Source organism: Mya arenaria, chromosome 9 (assembly GCF_026914265.1).
Source record: "Mya arenaria isolate MELC-2E11 chromosome 9, ASM2691426v1".
Taxonomy (NCBI): Eukaryota; Metazoa; Mollusca; class Bivalvia; order Myida; family Myidae; genus Mya; species Mya arenaria.
Window position 1 is genome coordinate 15,593,834 of NC_069130.1, and position 16,568 is coordinate 15,610,401.

Here is a 16,568-nt window from a genome sequence, read left to right on the forward strand (position 1 = left end):
AGATGATGTATTATCGGTGTAAATATAAGTAATGAATTGCGGGATTGATGTCATTATCGGGGTCATTAACTGTTGGACTGGTTAAAGTACGTAAGGTGTTCTTCTGACTTGTATTAACAGTTATACTATAAACTTGAGACCGTTTAGTGAAACACTAAATAGGTTTTTAAGCCAATACAACGCCCTGTTAATCCACATTCTGCTAAAATAAAGTTTACCAAGTGTCAAACGTACCACAGGAGGGTTTCTCTACTTCTAGTTCCAAATAAAACCGAATGTAGCTATAACTAAGTCCATCTTGTGTAAAGCAAACACCAAAAGAGCACTTTATTCAAAACCACAGAAGGCTTCCAGGGTCTGACAATCAGAGTCAAACAAACGCATGTAAAACACTAATTAAATATATTTAGTGCAACATGTACCACGTTTTGGCAAACATGAAGCTCATTTACAATAAAACAAAGTATATGTATAATAAAGTTTTTTTCACTGGCAAAGGAAACACGCGTTGGTATAAGCCATAGTAGGAGCAAAAACACCATGGAGTGCATTTATTAATCCTTATCAGTGTAACATATACTACATTTTGGTAACTTTAAACAGCATTCAGCGCCATGTGCTTACCTAATTAGGCATTAAGAAGTGCCAAACACACTTTGGCAACCATCAACCCATTTCGAGCCAAACGAATTCATGTGAAGCATATAGTGACATTGAAATGAAGATTTGCAGCTGTGTCACTTGATGCTGAACTCACTTGTGACTGTTCGTTACCATGACCCTTGAGTTTTTCTATATCATATTCATATATATATATTATATTATTCAAGTGTACCAAGTTTCAAGAGATTTAACACAACGTGCACATTTTTATCAACATTTAACATATTTTTGACACAACTTTCAACCAATTATTCCCGCTGATGGACTGTGACCTAAAACCGACTTTTTGAAGCCAAATGCTATACCACCGATAAAACGTATGACAACTCGACCGACCGACCTTCCAACATTTTCAAAATACCAAAAAAGGGAATAAATAAAATAAAATAAACCTATGATGTCTATCAATACCATGGAATATAAGCACTACTTTGGAATAATTAAGACGCCTTAAACAACCCACTGGTAGAATTAAACCCTAGATAGTTTAGTATAACTTGAGCTTTCTAGTTATAATGGAGGTTAATATTAATCTATGGACCCGTATTAAATCAGGAAAAACTCGCACAGTGATATCCTACAAGAACAACTTTTACGTAAATAAAGATAGTCAATATACCTAAACAAAATATTGTCTCAAAAGCAAAGATATGGGATTTCTGTCAAGTTTGAATATTATTGAAAGACGGTGATCAATCAATAACTAATGCAAACCGAGGTGTCAAATTGCTCCAGTTGAACGAATACAAAGATGAGTACATTTATATTCAAGTGCATTGTATTGTTTTCATTGTGCTCAAAAGCATGACTTGTCCAAAAGACAAAACAGAAAAAGAAAGCATGAGACATTCCATCTGAAAAGCAAATAAGGTGAAACAAGTACTATTTTAAACAATTGACAATTCACAGCGACCACAGAAAAATAAATTCGTATAATTTGTAGTACAGAACTATTACCGACTTGCAGTGTATCGCTATTAGTCAGGTAAGGATGGTGTCACAGACCAATAAATGAATCGGTTCTGCCATAATTACGTACCTGGTAGTTGATAAACTAACTTAACGATATGCAAATGAGCGCTCTGTTATTTCCGATAACTAGGAATGCACTATAAAATCTGGTAAACAAGACACAAGTGATTACAACGTAGCATACTTTAAATCATTAATGAAGAAAAAACAATTACAGCCATTTTATACGCATCCGCGTGCATATGTCAATGACTAGAGCCACACTAAGAGAAAGTTCTTAGACTTAAGCAGATCAACAAATCCCGGTTTCCGCCAAAGGAATGGAGCTTAGAGCGAAGCGTTTCTTAAAATAGATGTCAGCACACTTCAGCTGAACTGTATCGTTATGAACTTAAAATATAAATTCGAATCGATGTAACTTTAGTGTGCTCAGTATCAAACAAACACAAACCGCCGCTTAAAAGGAGTTATACACCTTAACGAGAGGAATAGTGTAATGTATAACATGTTTTATAGTTTTGTTGCAAATGCGTTATAAGTTTGCATAATGTACTCTAAAATGCTTTCCCTAGCAAAGAAACATGTACAAAGCTTAACATGAAATAATAAACTTGATTATAATTAGACCGAAATACAAAAGAAATTGTAAATGTTTTGACCGTATGTTTTATCGATACGAGCTCTAAATCCGTAAGACTTACAATTATGATGTATGCACATAGCCTGTCAAGAGTAGTATAAAAAATCTACTTTTGAGAGATGAGAGGTATTGATATGTATTATTAACATATTGATCTGTAGATTGAAGGCTTGTTTTGCAGAAGTCTACGTGGTAGTTTTCATATTTACGGAAAGCATGACTATGTTTGGATCATAAGAGAAACTTGGAGTGCTTTTTTATCGAATGTTTTTCTGCCCATTTTGTATTCGTTGTGTTGCTATAATTCACACTTTGGGACCGTTAGTAGATACTGAGGTTAATGTTGTTCGTAAACAAAGAAGAAAACCTCTAGGTAAGTGTATAAACGATTCGTATAGAGAAAAAAGTTCCGTTTAGATTCTAGGTGCAACATCTTGAATGTTTTAATGATGTGTTGCGTTAAGGAGTTAAAGGGACTGGTTCACGTAAAATAGGATCAGAAGTACAATGTTTTATTGCGTCTGAAATGGCAAATTTAATTACCAGTAACAATTACAAAATGTTATAAAAAGTTCAATGAATATATTTTTTTTAAATCATTTTAAAATGGAACAGAAAATTATCCTGTTGAAATTTGAATGGAATTCAATTCTGTTTAAATAAGTGTCAACCAGTAGGTGATTTGTGCTTGTTCATAAAAGTAAGTAAAATAACTAAATTTTGACAAAGTTTTAATATATTGTTGCCAATTTGAATTGGTACAGCCGCCTACATATTACTTGATAAATACATATTCATTACCGTAGTCTAGCTTTATATTGACATTTTACTTCCGCCCACAACGATCCAGATAATGCAGAAGGAATCACGTGCAATATTGGAAGTATTGCAATATTAAAAGAAAGTGGTATCGACCTAGCCGCTCGCGGCAGAGTAAGTTGCATTTTAAGCTAAAATTGTTACAAATAGTGCAGACACATTATATATATTGAAAATTCAATAAATATAACGATAAAAAGGGCATTAAACGTTAGTTCTGAGGGATATGAGGACGAAAGGTTTATTTTGTACCCGAATGATATTTTTGCAGAAGGCTGTTTACGTGCAACTTTCAGTTTAGCCAAGCGATTATGTATTCAAATCGATTCAATCATGCATCCGATTAAAACCGTCGATCTACCAGAACAATGTCGTAATGACAAGTTTTTGCCGAGTGATTGAAATGAATGTACGATGAATGTAACAAATTCATACGTACATCTGTCACTGTGTAAAAGATGCATCTTCGAAATTAAACACAGTTTGGATTTCTTTTATCTACGAGATATTTTCATCTTTTTTACTAATTAAATGGAGCCATGTATTTACATTAATTAGCCTATTTTTCAGTAATTTATAATCAAAAGGTTTGGCTGAAATACACTGAATTTCAACTACAATTGCCTTAATTTTCCGGTGATATGTGCAATGTTAAACTATTTGCATTCAACAAAAACTTTAATATCATCAGACCGTTGAATTTCTAATGTATTTTGAACTGGAATAGCTGTGATAACCTTATGATTTATTCAATCTGTCTAAACAATAATGTCCGCCCAAATCTTCATGAGTTGAGAAAGTTTAAAAGGCCAAAGAATAAAAAAACAAATACAGCTAATAAAAATCTGTTTACATGTTCAATTTTGTCCCGTCACGTATACTTTAAAAGTTTGTAGAGCATGTATGGATTATTGCTGTATTGCATTGTAATAAACATGCTCTACCATTCACTCAGTTAATGGCTTTATGCAACTGAGTAGAGATATACCTGACATGGAATATTTTCAAGAGTTATAATAGTGTCCACAAGTTAAATCATTCCTTTGCAGAGATTTTCCTAGACAACTGTCGTTTTTCATTGTGAAAAAGATGCAAACTGATGACCTGTGCTTTTCATCTATTTCTGGATTTGGAATATTCCTATCGTGTATGTAAAAAACATGTATGTTTGCCCTTCAATGTGCCGGTAAACTTTTGCAATAGCCCTAATACTTTAGGGAATGAAACCAAAATGTATAATATATAAAATAAAAAATACTTTAAATAAAAAGTAATCTGTATTTATTTATATATAAAGAATACTGAAGCATAGAATTAAGAAGAACAATTGTTATTGAAATTATTAATTTCATTCAGCATATTGTTGTATTCCTCGGTTAATACTAGTTCATGAATCTTCTACACAGGTATGACATGAACACACCGGCAAAATCTAAAACGAGATATATAGCAGTGACATATAGTATAATATTAACTTGGAACTTGGAGTTTATGAGTGCTAAACATGAATTTTAACAGCTCGAAATAAGTTTGATCGGCAGTAAATTTCCACCATGTAGCCTTTTGTTTTTCCATAAACTATAATTGCACAGTACCCGCATTCAGAATTATTAATAACCAGATTAAATTTAAATAAAGTCTTTATTACCTCATGTTAAATGGAGTAAAATCAAACCAGTCGTATACATAGTATAAGACATTCTCTGAATTGAAATGCCACAAAAGGATATATTTGCTATTGATTAAAGTGCAAAATATTGTTTGACTTTTATGTTCATCGAATACAAATATCCTTATTTGGCAATCAATAATGAGCTTTTTATATTTTGAACAAATAATCTTTCAAACTTCATATAAGACACCATTGCACGCAAAGAGCACAATATTAAAAGCAATTTGAGATATAATAGACGATCTCTTTTCAATTGATAAGCAAAGTAAATACTTTAGATCATATATCGTTTTTGTTCTCTCTCTCATACCAGATGTCAATCGTCTGTGTCTTTACATTGTTAGGTGCATGATTTATTTCGTAAGATTAATTGCCGGAGTAGCTAAATGCCAATATACCAATATTTTAGTGCTTAAACACCAGGCTAAGATATCACAAAATACTTGATAGTGAGATTGAGAATTGATTTGAGTATTTTCGTGATATTAAGTTCCGGTTTTGGAAAGTTAAAAGGAAATGAAAATTCTATTCGTTTCTCCCTGCAAATATTTATCCAATCTGCTGTAAATGAATTTGTCATGGCCTACTAAGGTCTTACCTATTACTTATGTGTTTGTTACAGAACGATAAATCAAAACTTGCAATAACCTAGGTCAACAAAACACGTTTATTTAGCATTTGGGCAGCTCACACACTATTCATACAATGGATTATAAAGAAGAAAAAAATGGTATGTTAAACTTGATTACAACTAATGAATATTTTAATATATGATCGTTGAATATTTATATATATTTATATTATTAACTTCGTTATTTAACAACCAACCCAATATTTATGATACTACTCATTTAACTATAATGCCTGATAAATATAATAAACTTGATTCATATTTCAATTGGACACAATATGCATACCACCTGCTTTGTTATGCATTAATACTTGTCTATTCATTGTTTAACGTTTGGCTATATTTATATAATGATCTCATTTCAGATTTGCGTGTTCGTTTAGCCAATTCGTATATGGAATCTGAGGATTTTTCAATGGAAGACAATCCAACACACTTTGACGAGCTCTATATGTCTCCACGAATTGTTGAACATCATATTTTAAACCGCGGAAATACAAACGTACATGAAAACATCGATGAAGAAATCAATTCAGTAAAAAGCTATAAGGCAATCTTCTATAAAGGAGACAGTTTGGCTAGCACTGTTTACTTGGTCGGAAGTTCAGGAACAGGGAAGACAATTTTTTCCAGAAAATGCGTTTTGGAATGGAGTTACCATCATTTAAAGATCCATGACGATGTTCAATCAACACCAAAAATGAATGATTTGTTTACGGATAGAGATTTTTTTGGTGGAATTGACTTCTTATTCCATATACGGCTACGGGACGGAAATAATGTTTGTTCGCTCACAGATATGATCAAGGACCAATTGATTAGCAGAATATATGATAAAGAGGATATTGAAAAAGAATATAAGCTTATTTTAAAAGTTTTGGATGAGAATGCATGTCTGATTGTTGCAGAAAATCTACATGAATGGGCACATACGCCAGAGGCATCATGTGCCTGTACACACTTGGAAAAGGCTGATACTCCGTCTTTTACATATGCAAAGAAAGCATGCATTATGTTGACCACTCGGCATTGGCGCTTCCATTCTATCAGATCAGCCGAATTAAGAGCAAATACGTATTTTGAAATTGAAGGAATACTTGATCGAAAAGGTTTTGTAAAGAAAGCGATTTTGGCGAAAAACGGACACGAAACATACGTGGACACATTTTTTACACATTTTGCTGATAGGAAGTTCGCAAAAATGTTGTCCGTCCCATTTTTTTCGATGCAGCTGGTAGACCTATATTTAGAACTAGACACACCAAAAACCGCTCTTTGCGACATATGTTCAAGCATTGTCAAAATGCGTCTTAAGAAAATACCGACATATCACCAAAAGGCACCTCAAACAGACCCGGTACACAAAAGGAGAAAACTGAGTGTAAAACACGATGAGGTTGTTGAAGCTTTATCAGAACTGGCAATTCGAACGATTGTTTCGCGTGAATCGAGTTTGAACAGGGAGTTTAGTCAGGACCTTGTAGATGAAATGTTGACAGTGTCAGAAAAGACTATAGCTCTCAAATCTGGAATCTTACAGCAGCAACATTTGAATGCCAAACAGTCGGTCATGAAAGTTTCCTTTTGTCACAAGTCGATTCAAGACTTTTTAGCCGCAAAGTTTCTGGTAAATCATGATGACGCATTTGAAACACTCATCAAATCTTGCAAGGAACAAAACAATTATCTTACATGTATAAGAATAAAGCAAGTTCTTATTTTTACATTTGGTTTGAAACCGAGGCTTGGCGAAGAGAGTGGATAGACGATGTTTTCTCTCAGCACAATAACTATTTATTACCAAATGAAAGGTTCAAGTTTAAAGACAAAGCGTTATCTCTTCAATGTTTAATGATTGACGCTTATCGAGAAGCGCAAGCAAAGAAGCACATCGGTATTAAAGTTACCATTTCCAACTTCATCATTTTGGACGACGAGCAAAACAAAGACGATCTTGTTGATTTAATACGCATGAATAAAACAAGGGTCAAGTCAATTTTCATCAATAAAAGTAATGCCATTTTCAATTACACCGACCTTCAAGGGATTTTTAACGACTCTTCACAAACTCTCATGGCTGTGGAGCTAGATGAAAGAGATGGTTGTTTTGACTTAACCAAATGCAATAACATACGTTACATGTGGCTTCAAGGAACAGATTGTACCTCCGTTTTGCTTGACCCAACACATATTGTTGCACTGGAATTACGAAACACATCACATGCCATTGAACAACAAATCTTAGATGGCATTTCTACGAATTCCCCAAACCTACTCCACCTTTCATTATCTAAAATGAAAGAAGCTCAACTGTTACATCAAACCATTCCAGAGCTAACATGCCTGCAGACAGTCTATATTGGAGATACTGACTTTGGCGAACGCTGCATTTATTTTCCTCCTTCAGTGAAGGGAGTAACATTGTGTAATGTGACTATGTCTGCAAACTCGATGATTGGAATGCTTAAGAAAATAGGCACATCAAACATGTCTGCACACATCTTTCTACACAATTGCATTGTCACAGATAAGTCAAGGTTACAGAACATTAGGGCTTCGTTGGAAACATCAGAGGGTCTTTCAGTCAAATCGTTTCAGGAAAAGGTCAACCATTTGTATGCACATATCACTACCTTGCACGTACAAAGCGGTGAGAAAAGTCATTTATAAGATGTTCTTACCAATCATTCACTTAATTTCATGAAGAAAGCTGAAAATATGTAAGCTGATAAAATCATGCTTGAGTCAAACTTTTGATAGAAACACGTATTTGTGTCTATTGAATTTAAGAAACCATAAGAACATTCCCTTGCTGGGAGTCCGACCGACCACCTCTTGTTTACTCTCTCTCTTGTGGTATTCAACATCTGCCAATAGGTATGCAACATAGTTAAAATATAAGCCACCCTTCAGTGGCCACGCGAAACACGAGAGAGTAGCAGTATTTACGGTTATCGAGAGGTAGGTTTTCTTCCTATCACGGAAAATATCTGGGTTAATATTTACTCAGAAATGCATAATATTAATTGTGTTTGTAAAAATGCTTTAACTGGAGTAAAGATTGTAAGAATAGCTGTATCTGTTACAAACAATCAGTTCTGCAATCAGGCACAATCTTTTGTCAAAATTAGTTAAATTATTAATATTTTGAAACATTAACGATTTCTGAGCCTAAGTCTCAAACTTAGACTCAAGGCGATAGGGAATATGGGCGCTTTCCAACTTAAGATGAAAAGTCATACATCACAATGTCCCGTGTTGTATCAGCGAGCGTTGAAATTTGGAAAGATATATCGGACCGGTAAACGACCGCTGCAACATATGTTAACATATTTGTTTTATTTACAATCTGATTTACTTTATATCCACAAAAGAATGAGCTTATTTAAGCATAATGTAATAGTGTTATTAGTACTGCGTTTAGATTCTTGAGGCTGTTTTAGACTCGAGTGTTTTGTTGCCGATTAAAATTTCATAAGGCGTTAGTCGAGTGAGTTTAAAATAATCAAAATTTACCAGAGTAGAATACGACCCTGTAACAAAACGCAGTAGTATTAACTATTTTAGTATATACACTACTGGTTTAAATCACTTTAAAGACAACCGACTGCATGATAAATTCATTGTATTTAAGCAGTTTTTTGCTTTATGACGTCATAAAAACATTGCGTAATGATATTTGTCATGAAGTGACGTAAACACGGATGTAGTGCAAAGGAAGAACATAGATTACCGTTTTATGAGATATGTTTTGAGTATATTAGTATAATGGGTTTATAATAACATAAATGAATGTCCATTTTGAATCATAGTGGATGAAGAACCAGAAACAAGTATTATACCAGACAGGGCGAAACTGAATGTCATTTGCGCAGAAAAGGGGAGAAGATCAGACGAAGTACTTGCATTTACCGATACGATTTGCGACACAATCAGAGAAAAACTGGATTCGCATTTCACGGCACGAAACCTGAAAACAAAGGTCGTGGATATATATGCTTCGTACCCAAAAGAGGATGAAATAAGTATAATTTTTGTTATCACAAATACACATAAGGTTCAGGATGAGGTCGTTATGCAAGTTGTAGATTATGGATTTGTATTGAAATCTTTAGATTCAGCGACAACTGAAAGTAAATTGAATGAGGCAGAATTTGAAGACTTCTTGCCTCAGGCGGATATATGCAAACTAAACCAATATATCTCCATTAATTCAAAGCAACTTTTCCAATGCCATTCAAATTTAAGAATAGTTACTGGTAGTAGAGTTGATGTTAGCCGCTTTTCAGAAAGGAAAAGAGTTTGCATTCAGTTGTTTGTCCACGCTAAAGGCTTCATCCCTCTTCGAGAGGAGCCTTTTCCAAAACAATACGAAGGCTTTACAGTGATCGTTTCTGAAGGTATTTGCGTTCTTTATACAAACTTGGCTGCGACAGAAAGACACGATGAGCTTAAGATTGGATGTCAAATAATGAGGGCTGAACTATTTGATGCCAATCATTTGCCATTGAATGGAACGCTTGGTGGTTTTTTCGAACATCCTGAATATGGACTTTGCGGCATGAGTTGCGCTCATGTACTCTTGAGTAAAACAGAGCTGACACGTTGTAAAGAAAACAATGGAAAAGTGCATTACCCCGACGTGAATGCTTCCGTTTACCAACCAAGTTATGCAGAATCAAACAAAATAGGTCACTTGGTCCAGGCGATATATGATGAAGGAAATGAGCAAGAGGCCGGAGTAGAATTAGCAGTATTTAATATATCCGACAGAGAGCCATTATCTGGAGCCTTCCCAGCAATAAAATTAGACGGTAATATTTTGATTTGATATTTAATTTGATATAAATATATTTGTAAGATTGAAATGTATTCCTCAACTAATGGCGCAGTAGAATGGAACTGCTACGTTCTGCGACCACGAGTGGAAAACATTTAGATCTAACGTCAAAATTTAACATATATTTTGTTTTAGCTTCTGATAAAATGAAATATTTTGTACATGATTCGCATGCACATTTATTGTTTTCAAAACGAAACCGTTTACCTTTGCATAATCCGTCAAAGATTTTCCTTAAGAGATATAGCTTTGCGGATTTTGTTTCAATATTGGCCCAAAAAAGGCAAGCGTTATTGTATTATTGCTTTGAATCTAATGCAAGAAAACTGCATTTGGTCCGTCCAGAGACATATATTTGTACTTGATTGACAAAAAGTATATACAAAGCAGTGATTTCCCATTGCATAAATGAACAACGTTTAAATTTGTCCGTCCGGAGTAATTGATGTTCAACTAATAGCCACAAAAAATCTTAAACGCGGTGTTATTGAGTATACTAGAATATCGCAAATTACACTAGCAAAACGAGTGACTGTCAAAAAGATATATATGCATACGTGATATCTGAAATCGTGGGCAAACTAAAGAATAATGCTTTCCAAACCTGACAAAGATATGTATGTTTTAACACTTGGATACATAAAACCCGGCGCACGAAACCGTAAAATTACAATGACAACACGGCAAATGTCAGTTTCTTTGAAACTGCTTCTTGTGATAGTATCGTGCTTTTGCAACTAATAATTACCATTTACCACACATATCAAACAAACATAACAATTAATGAATACCTCACTGAAGTAATGGAGTAATGCTCTCTTTTTAAAAACTTCGGATTCCGTCCATAGTAACATTTGTTTGACAGCATATTTTCCTGCGTTTAAGCTGTTTTAATGCTGTAGGGCACGCGAGAAAACTTCATGAACAGGCTAGCGCTTTTTGGTCATTTGCTCGTTTGCCCTTCTGCGTCATCCAATAGTCCGACGTCATAAATTTTGACGTTTTCAATTTTAGCTGCGTTAAGTTCTGGGCTGGAGCATACTTAAATAACATCTGGATTCAATTACACAAGAGATTTTGCCCTTTAAATAGTGTATAAAGCTACCGGTTATCCGTCCGGAACCATAACTATGTTAGTCATCATCCGACATTTATGAAATTTGTGTGAATTATGTACAACCATAGTGCGGTAGTGCACGCGAAATATTGTTTCTATATATGGTCAGTAACAGCCCTTTAAATATTGAAGATTTGTTTTATGTTTGCCCAGAGCCATTTCTTTGTAACTGATTAACAAAGGCAATGCAACAAATATAGTGAAAGTATAACTGTAGTGCACTGGTTAACGCGCAAGATTCATCTAGATTGGGTCAGTAACACAAGTATTTTCACCCTTTATTCGTCCGTCAGCTGCTACTTTTTTCAGTGAAGACAGTAATTCATGGAACTTACATTAAATGTCTATATATTTCGTGTGAAGAAGCGTGGTCATGATTCGTATCAATAAGGTCAGTAAGAACAGAGTTTGTCATTTGAATCAATGGAAAACAGAGCTATACATCTTTATTTATTTATTTTTGCCGGATATTACAGAAATTTGCATAATGTACGTGCATCCATTGTGCTGTGTAGCATGTGCATGTTTTATCTAGAAAAAAATCAGTATCATCAGAGCAATAACCCTTCGATAACTGAACTATATTTTTTTTCTTTTGAAGAGATAACTATTGTTTTGCCTGAATACATTTTTATAAAGCAAACATCAACAGATACTTAAGGCAATTGCGAGCTCCCATCATCAAAACTAATGACGAAGCTTTTTACCAAATAACCATACATTTTAGCCTGTATAGAATGAGCAACACCATAATTATTGCAATTTGTCCTTTTTAATCGATAACAAATAGTTATTTTAACTATCATAAACATTAACCAATCGTGAGTGCACAATGGTAACTCAACAACCTCGATTAAAAGCCAGAATACTTTACCCATAAAATTTTGTTTTCTTGAACTGTTTAATTCTTCCGAAAGTGAACTCATTTTGCCGGAGATATCAATTCTTAAATTTGATTGTTGTTCCTGTTTCGGAAACGCATAGCCAATGACATAATATTCATGAAGAACAATATTTTTTCTGTTTTACATAAGATACATTTTTTATAATTTCAGATCACGCGGTGTCGCATTTTAAATCTTATAACAGCGGTACAACGCTCGGTAAAGCACTTTTGACAGGAAAACAAGTTTGGAAATTTGGAATGGCTACCCAGCTTACTGACGGTTACGTTGGGACTATTGTCTGCTCTATTAAGGTTCCTCCGCTAAAGTACGATTTACTTGGACACTCACTCGAATTATATAATCAACTTCAAGTATATTCACGAAACAAAAGCGAAACATTTGCTGACAAAGGTGATTCTGGAGCTCTTGTGTTTTATGACAGGCCAAATGGCGAATCAGTTTGCGTCGGAATGGTAGTAGGAGGTTGGATTGGGGAAGAAAACGTAGCTGCTGTCATGCCAATAGATACAATCATTCGTCAGTTAGGTGTACAACAGCTAAAACCCTTTTTTAAAAGCATTGTTAGTGAAGATATTGTTAACTTGCGATCTGAACTTAACAAAACTAATGAAAATGTCGAGCGTTTGCGCGGGGAAACGAGACAAAGTGTAGACCAGATAAACAGTAAACTTGATGAATTATTAAGGATAATTCCAAGCAATCAATAATCTAACATCTGAGACTAAAGATCCTAAAATGACGTTTAGAATATCCAAAACCGTGTTACAAAGTTTGTAAACAATTTTCATTTGGTTGACTTATTTAACTTGTATGTAAATATCATTTCTTAGCCTTAAAGGCCTAGTTTTAGCCTTCTATAAGTGACCCCCTTCCACCAACCCTGTATTGTACGTTGTGAATTGATCTAAATCTAATTGCCTAATTGTCTTCTCAGATCTCAGATCTGAATATCCTGCTGTGCAGTTTCGGAGGTTTTATTATAGAAATGGAACCTAAATGGCCCCGAGCCAATAAACAAAAATCAGGAAATTGGCCCTTACTGTGACATAAGTGCAATTAGCAGGAGAAGCACAGCAGGGATTTGTCATGCCAAACATTCCTTAAACTAGGCCTTTAACGAATAGCAATTTATGTTATATTAACTAAACATTTGTAAATATGATTGTACCATGTCTGCATGCCGCACTATAATGGGTTGAAGAACGTGGTTTGGAAGTTATTGTTTTGATATACCATAGCAATGTTGAGGCTATGCCATTAATACCGCCTGTTTGTCTAAGTCATTTGGCTAGAAAATGATAAAACTAACGTTACACCTTTAACGATTAAATACTTTTATTTTCATCAAGAGATATTCTCACATGAATCAATGTTTTCTGTTGACTGTACTTCCAACTGGTGTACATGGCATTTAAATGTGTGGCAGGTTATGCTTGATTTATAACACAAAACGTTAATAAAATTAATGATTTAATATTATATAAATATATAAAGATGTGTTTAAGAGGTTACTTGTTTGTACCTGGTTTCATTCAAATAAGTCAATAAAATTGTTTTAGAATGAAAAATGTAAAATGTGTTAATAATGAGGTAGAATTTATCGCTATTTTTCAATGTGATAAACCATTTTTTATTATATTAAATAAATAATTTAAAACGACATTGAAGATAAATGGTTTGTGATGATTTCCTTATACAGATTGAAATTAAATTATTCGTGTTAAGTAGGTGTATGTTTTCATTGTGGAATGAGGTAAAAATAATCAGTCATCACGTTAGCACAGAACGAAGCGTACAATGCCCATGATGCGACATGAGTTACCGAACACATCAGATTCAAATTCACATAACGGTGTGATGTTGCAGTATGTAACTTGTAATTATTAAAGATAAAGAGACGGTAGGAAAACAAGTTTAAACTTCTTTTGGTAAAATACAGATGCAAGAAAGTTGTTAAGAAATACTAAATTACTTAGTATGAACATGATCATAGGATTTGAATTTTGTCAATTCAACAATATCTTTTCTCAATAAAAACCAACAAAAAATCAAAATCGGACCGGCTTTTTTCAATGAACCAATACCTACTGATCATTTCAATGAAGCAATACTTACTTAGACAGGAAAAGAACTTCTTAATGTATGAATGCCTCATTTCAATCATATTGTTTGATGTATTTTATCAGACAGTAATTTTCCCATGATGTCATTTTGGTCTGATAACATTCTTTGTTAACATATCTTTATTCTGCTGCTTTTATATTTTGTGAATATTACATTGTTTGAAATATAAAAACATGCAGTGCGCATATGTTGACGTTTTAAAATATATTCTTACAAATATGTTGTGCTTTTTTACGTGTTCAAATATTTCTAGTCAACCAATATGAATAAGAATAATATCCATTCTATGTTTTATTAAATAAAACAAACGTATATGAGTTCAAATATTTGACCAATTAGCGCAGTTGTAAGCCAATTCGTTTCTCGACAAAGTGCAAGAGTTTGATCCTCGGCCTGGGCAGACGTGAGATAGATAGGTTGGTGGTCACCAAGCCGGACAAGTGGAGTTCCTCCTGGCACTCCTGTCAGACCAAAATCACGCGCAATATTGTCTAACACGAGTGACTTAGCATAAATACATGTAATATTCTCCACAATCGTTGTAAAATAAATAAAATTTAATCTAAAAGACTGTAAATAACAGACATGTACGTGAGGCATTTGTGTTTTGTGACAGGTCATCAAATGAAATAAGCTCATATAGGTTATACGTTGTACCAATAGAGGCATGTCTGTATTTTGGAGCAATTTATGAAAGTCACATGACCTTGTGTCATGTACACAATCTACATTATGTAGGTTAATTAGAACGTGGACAAGGCCTTTTGATTGGTCACTTTGGTTTTATGAGGGGATGGAACTGTCGCTCTTTGGTATAAGTACTTAAAAGGTTGCTTAAAAAATTCAAATATAACAGTTATTTTTAAATAGAAAGTATTTCAATGCTAATGCACTTCCGATTTCATTAAGAAAGTACAAGTGTTTGTGTTGTGGTATACTGTACGTTAACAATGAAAACAAAAACGCTATGAAATTTAATCAAAGAATATTTGTACACCACACGTTCTGTCGCAACATGACCACCGATTTATAACTATTTCGCCTTTATATGTGGTAGTATTAAAAAAGGTACAGGGAGGGTGTAACTAGAACTATACTATAGGGACAAGTATTACCTATTCCACGTGCCCTCCTTAAAAATTGCTCTTTCCATCATCTCTTGTTCTCGACTGGTCCTAAATGGACACTTGGGACCAGGCTTATAAATTACTTTTATTTCGCATACATTCATAGTCTTTCATACTCTGTATATCTAGGACTGAAAATGCACGAGTGATGTCATTTTTCTCCGTCAAAGAATGCGTTTAAAATGAATGGCTTCGAATGAAACTTTTGCCTCTGTCTACGATCTAAATCTTGTCGCGGGTGAGGTGTCTATTCCGTTTTCAAGGTCTTTCATTTGCTATTCCCTTTCAAAAAAGCATTGTTCTTCTGTACATTTCACGTGTGATTGTCAAAAAAGGCAACTTTTGTTTTTGTAGTATTTAGAAAACCTTTACTTATCGAGACGTTAGAAAGTTTAAATATTTCGAAATACAAACAAAAGCAAGGATAGGTAAAGTCATGACCCGGTGTCTCCACTTTCGCATAATACTTGATAAATATTTAATAAAAACATCACCATGTCTGCCTATGGTATCACAAAAAGGAGAAGGCTAGACTCATTTTATTTATTAAATGATTAATGAAACGATTATCCAGCATTGCATCAATGTAAACAAAAAACATCATACAAACCACTGTAACGAGGTAAACTATCAAACTCCAAGTCCAAGATTAATACTTTGAATAAAGTTAATTCTTAATACATGTGCTCAACAATGCATTTCAACATCTCTCTCCTTTTTTCTTCTGCTTCGGAACACTCAGTTGATATACACATAATTATTAAGTCAGCCAACATCTCAGCTGGGACGAAAGCTGTTTCAGCTTCTATCTTTGTACAAAATGACAATCAAGTTCCTTTTAATAAATCATAGTTTAGAAATCTTAAATTTAATTTACAGTTAGTAGTTACAGTTACAGTTAAGTATAATGTACTCTGCGAGTGACGAGTATTATCAATAAGTACCCAAAGTTCCAAATGAACTTATCAATTCTTCTAACTAAACACGTGGTGTTTACTTACGAAGTCACTTTGTACAATTGCATCAGAAACTTAGCATTTTAGACTTTTAGAATA

At 34.0% G+C, this 16,568-nt stretch overlaps 1 protein-coding gene across 4 annotated transcripts; it reads left to right on the top strand.

The window, feature by feature from the left end:
• The first annotated feature begins 2,486 nt into the window (after window positions 1-2,486).
• LOC128245376 (uncharacterized) lies at window positions 2,487-14,629 on the top strand. 4 transcript variants are annotated; one of them, XM_052963518.1, is made up of 7 exons: window positions 2,487-2,648; window positions 3,126-3,208; window positions 4,144-4,241; window positions 5,389-5,496; window positions 5,763-8,047; window positions 9,210-10,211; window positions 12,410-14,629. In XM_052963518.1, exons 4-5 carry the CDS (start codon window positions 5,472-5,474, stop codon window positions 7,160-7,162), a joined length of 1,425 nt encoding a protein of 474 aa, XP_052819478.1. In that variant the 5' UTR covers window positions 2,487-2,648; window positions 3,126-3,208; window positions 4,144-4,241; window positions 5,389-5,471; the 3' UTR covers window positions 7,163-8,047; window positions 9,210-10,211; window positions 12,410-14,629. The 4 variants fall into 4 exon arrangements, with proteins under 4 accessions (XP_052819478.1, XP_052819479.1, XP_052819477.1 ...); XM_052963519.1 differs by lacking the exon at window positions 4,144-4,241; XM_052963517.1 differs by lacking the exon at window positions 3,126-3,208.
• The last annotated feature ends 1,939 nt before the right edge of the window (window positions 14,630-16,568 follow it).

What these genes read in the sequence shown, in the direction of transcription:
- LOC128245376 (XM_052963517.1), top strand. Translation starts at nt 7,090, where the DNA reads ATGTATAAGAATAAAGCAAGTTCTTATTTTTACATTTGGTTTGAAACC. An exon ending in TACCTTGCACGTACAAAGCG is followed by an intron (nt 8,048 to 9,209) that starts GTGAGAAAAGTC and finishes TTTGAATCATAG; the next exon opens with TGGATGAAGAACCAGAAACA. An exon ending in CCCAGCAATAAAATTAGACG is followed by an intron (nt 10,212 to 12,409) that starts GTAATATTTTGA and finishes TTATAATTTCAG; the next exon opens with ATCACGCGGTGTCGCATTTT.